The 9659-nt window shown below is 39.4% G+C and overlaps 1 protein-coding gene across 2 annotated transcripts in view; it reads left to right on the top strand.

Moving 5' to 3' along the window:
- Nucleotides 1-8398, top strand: part of LOC147683744 (nicotinamide N-methyltransferase-like) — a 32168-nt gene extending 23770 nt beyond the window's left edge. For both annotated transcript variants that reach the window (XM_086944903.1, XM_086944902.1), the window contains exons 2-3: nucleotides 4473-4680; nucleotides 7842-8398. In XM_086944903.1, the coding sequence (XP_086801029.1) occupies nucleotides 4473-4680; nucleotides 7842-8280 (647 nt within the window). In that variant the 3' untranslated portion in view covers nucleotides 8281-8398. The remainder of the gene's footprint in view (nucleotides 1-4472; nucleotides 4681-7841) is intronic.
- Nucleotides 8399-9659: the final 1261 nt, after the last annotated feature.

Consider the following 9659-nt stretch of genomic DNA (forward strand, 5'->3'; position numbering starts at 1 on the left):
GTCTTTAGTCACAGAATAGTTATTGGTGTTATTTTTGTTTTGCCTATAACCTTTGGGGACCCTCTTTGTTTTGCTTAACTGATTTTGTCTTATCTTACTTATTATGTTTTCAGTTCTTTCTTTTTGACTCTACTAATATGCATCACTGAGGTACGCCTTTGTACTGACATCAAGCTAAGGAGATCAGGTAGAGTTTTCTCTCATTGAAACCTGCTACCCATATCAATTGAATGGTGGGCCACTCCCAAAATTATAGTTTATCACTTTGTACTGTTGCCATTATGTCCTGTTAGCAGAAAACAGGGAGTTTTCACTAATTTCAGTAAGTATACCATTGCCAGTTCCGGTTTTGATCAGCAGCGTATCTTTCACAGTTTCATTTATGGTTTGCTAGGAAAGCATTGACATTTTCTGTATAACTATTTAGCACATCACAGCAGTTTCCATCAGGCCCATTGAGCACATTTTCACCAGTTAACAATTTGTAAAATTGGCATTTGTATGGTCTGTTTCCTTTAGGCATGCTGGTAATTTTCCATTATTCCAAAGTTGCTCTTCATGCTTAGTACAGTACACAAGCTAAAACAATATTGTCAATTTAAATTATGTCCAGTTACTGTGGAATGCTCAGTTATATAGTTTGTTACCACACCATTACCACACCATTGTCAGTTTTCACAATAAGAAATAAGTCTAATATTGACAGATGACATTATACCGGCTTAACACATCGTCCATTTTTTTCCACCGTGCTCAATCAGTATATCATTTTAATTATCCATGATTTAGAACAGCATTGCCAGTTTTCTTTATGACCAGTTGGAACAGCATGGCATGATTTCCTTACACACATTTTCCACACTATAACCAATTTCAATATTAACCAGCTAGTATTTGATTTGGCATTACACATGTTCTCCTCACAGCTTCCATTATTCCTATTCTCGGGGTAAATATGGATGGGAAGAAGCTGGCTTCAGTTGACTGAAGTAAGATGGAGTCTAACCACAGTCAAACGCAGACCTGGATGAGGGTGTTGTAAGAGATGCCCTACCAAAAAGGAAGATAGACTGAATGTAGAGGAAATGGGATACACCCTCCCTAGACAGACTAATAACTTGCCAAAAAAGTATCCCATACATAACTTACTTGTTATGAGGAAAATGATTTGGCATCAATTTACCATGCTGCTGGCAAAGAAAACACGTTTTTTTCTTTGTTGCACCCTCACCCACTCCAGTAGTGTCATGCTTCATCAATAGGTCTCATCCTGGTCCCTAAAAACTAGGCTCAACCATATTCCAGCGAGCACATTAAATATTTCTCTAGCCGGGGTTTCCCTAATAAAAATACCATTAAAAAATCAAGGTATCCCTTTAGTAGCAGTTGTTTGGGTATGATTAAAAGGTTGTTGTGCGGGGATAAGGATATAATGGTCCAATTGTTCTAGAAAATGTTTGACATATTTCAGACCCTAAAACGAACCCTCTTGGGTAAAGGGCTTTCATCAGGACACAAAATGCAATTGGAACCATTTTTTTCATTCTGTTGTCCATTGCTTTCAATAGAACAGGAGCTTTGGTCATAACCATGTGCTTACCTCACATAAATAAATGAAATTCTGTAATTCTTCAAATTGTTGCAGCTCTAAGAGAGTGATGGGGAACCACCAACCTAGATACACAGTGTCCTCTCATGCTGCCTAACTTAGAAGGATTTTCCATCTCCTGCCTTCTTTTAATCTAGGGTTGCAGAAAGCCACATTACCTCCATTCATGCCCTGTTGGTAAGCACTGGCTATTCTTCTTTGATAAGGATAATAATCACAACACTTGAAAACCTCTTTCAGAAGAGCATTGCCAGAGCAACACAGATGCACTATCAGAACTAAATAAATGCTCTAGAGAGTGATGTAGACAATACTCTTCTTTAGATTTAACACTAAGAAGACAATAGAGCAGTCTTGGTCAAAAAATGAACAAATCTCCTCTCAAGATACATTTGTTGCAAGTGACAGATCGCTTATAGCACTCTAAATTGTATGGGTGCACTATACTCATGGTTTAAATGCACTCATATGTATTTTTATCGTTTGCAGTGTTTCATGATTATTAAGATGCATTTATTCGAGTTATATTAGCATCGGAATGTAGTGTGCACATTTAAGTAGGCCTTTGTATGTATTAAAGAAATTTATAATTCCTGTATGTGTAATGTGCAGGTTTAAATTATACTTGTGTAATGTATTTGTATTTAGTATAAGTTGACTAAATTGTAGGCCCAAACTGTAGGTTGTTTTGAGTTTCATTTCTCCTTGGTTGCTCAAGAATTGTAATTAAATGAATCCTTAGTGTGCTCGAAGATAGTATGTTCTCATCCTACTGCTGGTGCCGGAATTTGCCCTCGTTATTCTTAGATGTAAGGAGATACTCGGAATGTCCTTGAAGAAGTCTGGGAGGCAAAAATGGAAGGCGCTTTCATGTCTGGCCTCTCTGGGAACCAAGGCCACTGGAAAAGAATTAATTTAATTAAAGGCTTCTCTGGAAACTAGCTGAAGGATGGTGTCAATGAATATGACGTATTGTGGGTTGAACATTGTCTTCTTGTATGGTGCGCAGGGACAGATTAGGGAGACTTCTGCCTATTTCGGAGGAGAAGGAGCATCTTAGAGCGAGCGCCATAGCTTTAAGACCATTTGACGTGAGTACTTCTTAAGAAGTCAACACGTGCTTTCACCTTTGGGATAGGATATTGGGGAAATAGTTAGGACTCTCATTTAGAGCAGAGTAGGGAAAGATACTTAGAGCAGAGTAGGGAAAGATACTTTTTTTTCCCTCAAATGAAAAGAGAATTGAACTCAGCTTCTATCCTTTGTTGAATTTTGATTTTGGAGTTCATTATATTATGTCTCTTATGCCGAATGATTTATATACGTAGACTTGGCTCTGTATTGATTTCTATGTATCTATATACCCTGATATTGACGTGTGTTTATATTCAATTATTTTTGGCCTTATAACCAAAACTGGAATTCGGAGTCTGTTGTCCTATAAAGCATGTCTAATTGAAAGTATAATATTGAATTGTTTTACTCCCGTCCACACTTTTTAGCACGCAATAAAAGACCATCTGCCTTGAACTTAGTATGGAAGGTAAGGAGCAAATTTAGCGTCACCACATGGATGAAGTTATGCTGCTGTGGGTGCTCAATTGAACCACATTAATCCTTCAAACCAGTTTGTAGAAATGAAACATTTCTAAACCCCTTCCCAAACTGATATTAACAATTCCCAACACATTTACTTTTGCCAAAAAGCCCCCCTAATATTTACAACTGAAATGGGTAATAAGATTTAGCATCTGATTCACCATGTGCCTAACATGAAATACAGATTTGGACCATTTACTAGTGAAAATTAAAGATATCAAAATACTTGGAGAGGCTGAGCCCATCTGGTCTCTTCATATATGTATTTGATTAGGTATATGATGAGACAAGATGGGCTCAGCCTCCAAGTATTTTGATATCCTTAATTTTCACAAGTAAATGGTCCAAATCTTAGGTATGGGGATTTCCATATATTGAACCTTGATACAAAGCAAGACAATTCTGTATAGATTGGATGTAAAATAAAGGAGTGTACAGAAAAAGGCCATGGGAGGGGATGGAGGCAGGGCAAGGAAGGTTATCAGCTTTTACCAATCAACCAGAAGGTTACCTGTATATAAGATGGCAATTAGGGAGGAGTTTCTTGAGTAAGCTTGCCACATCTGAGTTGCAAGGGAGTATGAATCAAATAATTACTTTTGCAAGAGTTACACATAACCTATGAAATGTTGTCTGAAACTATTTAAGGAAGGATTATCCGGTGTAATTCCAAGTGGACCATATTCAGGCAAGATATAAAGAATGACCAATGGGGACATACATGAGAATCACTTAGTTTGACTGGATGTAAGTTTATCTCATAGAGGTATTTTGACAATCTAGCATGGATTTGGTCCTTCTGGATCTACGCTATAATTCACTAATGTTTGACTTTCTCTCTCTACTTGCAATATGCATTACATCATTTGCATAAAACAATAGACAATGAGGCATAGAAGCAATGATTGGAATATCAGCAGACACATTTACTAGCTTCTCATACAGATTGAATACATAGATCATATGCATAGAGATGACTAGCATGCAGCCTTGGTTAGCCACGGTAGTAACAAGTACTGATTAAGTTATCAGGGACCATTTGTCATAAGAAATAGGTTGAGGTTTTCAGAAACCCGACAGCTTGAGCTAGAGCTTGCTTCACCCAGAGATACAGAGAAATAACATGCAAATGTGTTTATAATTAAACTTTAAAAAATGATTCTTTTGCTATCATACCCATTATTTATCATTTTCAAAGTATGAGTTTAAACATGCACACTTACCCCTAATGTAAGTCTTAACATGTTGCTCATTTCTTTTATAGGATCTGTGAAGGGAGAAACACTGGTCTTATATGGGGTTCTCGTAAATATTCATCTGCTTTTCCCAACATGTGCATACTTCAAGGAGATCATTATCATGGAGTATTTAGACACCAACCTGCAATATATAGATAACTGGTTTAAAAATCAACCAAAAGCATTTAACTGGACCCAGTGCTTCAAATCTATTCAAGAAAATCAGGAAGAGAGGTATAAAATATACTGTTTAGTCATGCATCACATTATAAGGATCATTTCCCACTATTATGCCTGTTTTTTTGTTCCATTCCAATACTACACTGGTTTGATCTAAGAAATACTGTCTAGCAACATCTAGTGGTGGCTTTGAAACTGTACTGCATGTATTAATTTTTTTGAAAACGTATTTTACTAAGTTTTAACATCTTGCACATCACATCCGTAAGCACAAGTTCCCAATCCCACTGTAGTCTGCCATGGACTGAGAAGGTGCGTGCAATCCTGCTTATCCAATGAACTCTGGGAATTCTACAGTTCTAACATGGTGATACTGCTTAATAATGAACCAAAGCAATGAACAGTAAGTAAGAGTCCTACCAAAGGGAGAGGGAGAATGACATGATATGTGATGCAATGTAAGTTCTGGGAGGTGTCCCCGGGATACATGCAATCATGGAATTTGCTTGTGGCAAGTTAGTCGGGAATGTGGGTGAGCAAGTGTAGGCCAATTCATACTGTGTGGGGGCCCTCGCCCATTGGCGCTCAAGAGATACCACACCACAAGATGCCAGATTTTACTTAACCCTCTTCTCCCACAAAGTGGGATGTCAATCATTATGAGGTTCCAGGCCTCTGTCCAACTCCTGGGTTGCAATCCCCTGTTAAGCTCCTGCTATAGTGCAACTCCCTCACAGCCAGCTCATTTGCAAAGTTCCATCACCCATGAGTGTACAGTGGAGCTGCCAGAGGACTTCCATACAAGTGGAATTTGGCGCCGACAAGTATGCCTATACATTTGTTTGTAGCTGTACCTGCCTTATGGCAGGTGAACCATCCCAGCAGGAATGCCCCCGGAGAGCCTATAAACTGCCTCCCCATTGCTGTTGATATTATTGTTTCCACGCCTGTCCAAAATGGTTGGATGACTGGGCAATCCCATACCATATGCAGATATATGTCAATATATTCACCACATCTAGGGCAAGTGTGCTCTGTTAACCCCTTCACTGCTGGGAAAATTCCCCTGCTGTGCTGGGGTGCGGGGGGGGTGCGCACAGCGCCCCGTGCTCATGACAAGCTGAGCTCGTCATTACCACAGCCATTTCTTTAGAACGCTCGCACAGAAGGGGAATTTGCCCAGCATGCGAGCGTTCTAACGGTCATGACGAGCTCAGCTCGTCATGAGCACACGAGCACCGTGGCTCATGACGAGCTGAGCTCATCATGAGACTTGAAGGTGCTAATGTGATAAAATTGGATCCATTTGAAACGCTAGTGGTGTGATTCTGACTATACTTGTCCAGTATGTGTCAGTGATTGGTGTCCCCATTGTTTGCTCCCAGTGATCTCATAGGGCCCAAGCCCCAAATTAGCCTAGTCCTGTGGAACCCTATAGAAAAGTGACATCACATGATTCCTCCTGGGGAATCTCACAAATGCACTGCAGCCCCTGTCCATCTGGAAACAAAAAAACACTAGCGGGAATGTCGTATTGCTCTCAGATGCACTGAAAATCCACTATCACAGCATTAACAGAAAGGTTGTCTGCTGTTGTAAGACTCAACTCCAGCAAGTTTTCAAGTCTGTTCCAATTGCCACCATCTGGTATGGCAATCATGTGCCATGACTGGAGCTCCCTGACATACGGTACCCTGGTCTGTGTCTGCTGAAGTGCCCTCTTTCAAACATATAGCTACCTGGTTATCAGAAGCCATCCTCTAGGCCCACCTGGAAAGCCCAACAAGGTCAACAGCAGTCTTGCCATATCTCTCTCTCTGTGGGGTGAACCTTGATGCTATCATCTCAACAATCACCCTGTCAGAAATTGGGTTTCTGGTTGGCACCCTGTCTAAGCAGGAACCACAGTATGGGTAAGCCACAAGCACACTGTCGATTAACCTGTGCTCCCTCCCTGGTAGCTTGGCACAGACCACTCAGGCTTAACTTAAGAGGGAATGTGCAAAGTATTTGTGCAACACTTCAAACAGTAAAGCAGGGAAAGCACCACACAAAAAGATACCAAACCTGGTTAGAATACCAGAGCTTAATTTAATGAAGAGAACAAGACCAAAATGACAAAAATCCAATTAGCAGAACCGGAGTTATGACTCTGGAATGGATAGCTGAAATGTTGTGCTTAAAAGCATGAAGCGCCAACGGAAGCTATCTGGGTGCGCTAGACCGGGTCAAATCCAAAAGTTACTTTGCAGCCTTTTTTCACCCAGGCTACTGGGTTAGAGTAAAGCAATTTGTCCAATGGATAAACACACTGCGCAGATCTATGCTCGCCATCACCACATACAGGAAACCCCCCCACAACAATGTGTAAAAGGCTTTCTAAATATCGTTGGACAATGTCAGGGCCCATTGCGGCAGTATGGCGGAGCTTTCAACGATATGCATCAACTGCTGTACATTCTGAAAGGTTTTACATGTACCGATGAACCCCACTTCATCCAGGTGTATCAGCGTACGTATTCTGGGCACCAGCCTGCCTGCCAAGATGCCACTGAGAATTTTATAGTCCACATTCAATGTGAGAGGGGTCTGTATGACCTGACCTCCTCAATGTGCCTCCCAGTTTTGAGCACTGATGTTATTAGTGCCTCCTGTATTCTACTCAGAACTTCTCCCTTATCCCTGGCTGCAATCTACAGTTTAGTCAGGCGAGGGACTAGGCGGTCGACATAAACTGCATAGAACTCCACCGGGAGGCCTTCCGTATCTGGCACCCTCCCCTGCTCCATAGCCCGGATTGCTCCCGCATTTCCTGCTCTGGCATAGCCGTGCACCGCGGCTGTCTGTCTCTGGTAGCCAGTGTTCCAGAAAAAGTTCATCATTAGGTTTAGAGAAATCTAGTACTATCTCATTTGATCAATGACATGGTGTGACAGGTTACACTCATCAAAAACATGGTGACAGCAATATGCAAACAAACGAGGAAAACATGGTAATGTTTTCACCACAGATATTCCTCAGTTCTTTGCGCAATCATAGGATTATACGCAACAAACATTTCTACCACCTTGAGGTATTACTCGTGGAGTTTGCACATGCCTCTAAATAAACCTGGTAGTACTTGTTAAATGTGACACAAAAACTAGTGGTTTGAAAATATGATTGCCTTAACTCAACTGGGAGGTCTGTATAATACTTTTTGCATTTTTTTCAAGGCAAAAGTGGATTGAAAATGAAGAGAAAACGAAAAGAATCATCAAAAACACCATGAAATTAGAGGTTTCTGAAAGTGGTCCGGTAGCACCTAAATCCTTCCCTCAGGTTGATTGCCTGCTCGTCCCACACACTTTGATAATTCTATGCAAGGACCATGTCTCCTTCATCGGCAGTTTGAAAGATTTGTCATCATTGTTGAAGAGCGGGGGTCACTTATTAATGTTTCTGCTTCTGGAATGCACATACATGTATGTAGCCGATTTCAAGTTTCCAATGTTATGCGTCGATGAAGATTTTGTGAGAAAAGTTTTGAACGAGCAAGGCTTTATGATTAAAGAAGCACAAGTAAAACCTAGAATCAACCAAACAAAAATGTCAATCTTGGATTATTCTTATATTATGTTCATTCATGCTGTTAAAGTGAAGGATGTGCAATAATCTAAAACATCAACAATAGAAAGCTGAAAGTGTGAATAACTTTGTTCCTTGTCAAAGAATCATTTTAGTTTGTTAAATATGTAACTTGTGCTTTCTATGCTTTTGAGCCTTTTGTTGACAGGGATTGATCATTTGTTTTGTTTTTTACTTTCTGTCTAGCTTCCTAATCAGTTATTTATTGCTGTTAAAGTCATGTATGATGCAGGGTTGTGCTTTATTGATTTGACCTTATTGAAAGGAAAGTCTATTGTTGCAAAGGGCAACTTTTGAGCTTTGATATATATATATATATATATATATATATATATATATATATATATATATATATATATATATATATATATATATATATATATATATATATATATATATATATATATATATATATATTGTTTACCAATCCGATTCCCATGCGATAGAAGGAAGGCACTGAGTCTGTGAATTTTACTCAAGAAAATTTAATCCGACATGCTGCATATATATATATATTCACTGAAAAGCCATAGGTTTCAGGGACGTTATAGTTAGAAATTAGCATTTAAAAAACCTCAGAAATGCAATGAAATAAACATAGGTTTCAGGGACGTTATTGTTAGAAATTGCCATAAACTTTGAAATTCACTGAAAAAACATACATTTCAGTTATATCATAATTAGTTGGATATTTCACTCGTACAAAACCAGAGAAATTCTACCATTATAGTTAGTTGAGCTAACTATAACCTGTGCCCCCATAATGCGCTGCTGATGACGTCACATATTATATAATTCATGACATGGTCATTGACATCACTGATGATATCACTGATGACATCTCAAATGACATCACTGATGACATCATCCAGTGACTGCGTGTTTCTCTCAAGTTTAAAAATGTTTTATATATATGCCAAGGTGATTTGAAGAATGAGTGGGTGTATAAGTGTCTGGATGGAGGATTTAGTAGGTGTGTGCCTGTCTGTATAAGTGAGTGATTAAATGTGTCTTACTGAATGCATGGGTTAGTGACGAAACTGTGTGAATGTCTGTATCAGTCTGTCTGCTGTGTAAACTGCTGCATCGGTTGGTGAGTAGCTACATGAGTGTCTATATAGGTTATTGATTGGTTGCCTGAGTATTTTTATGGGTGCCTGAGAGTGTGTGTGGGTGTGTTGGTGAGTGAATGGATGTCTCAGTGGTAAATGTGCGAGTAACTACATATGTAAAAGGCAGGATATGTGATTGATGGTGTATATTAATAACTATATGTGAGAGTGAGTGATTGTGGGAGTGGCTGTATGGATGAGTGTGTACTTATACAGTTATACACACACCACCTCACTTATTCATATAGAGACTAACGCATACTTACTCTCTTATGCAATCACTGATACAGGTGA

This window comes from Lissotriton vulgaris, chromosome 11 (genome assembly GCF_964263255.1).
Source record: "Lissotriton vulgaris chromosome 11, aLisVul1.2, whole genome shotgun sequence".
NCBI lineage: Eukaryota > Metazoa > Chordata > Amphibia > Caudata > Salamandridae > Lissotriton > Lissotriton vulgaris.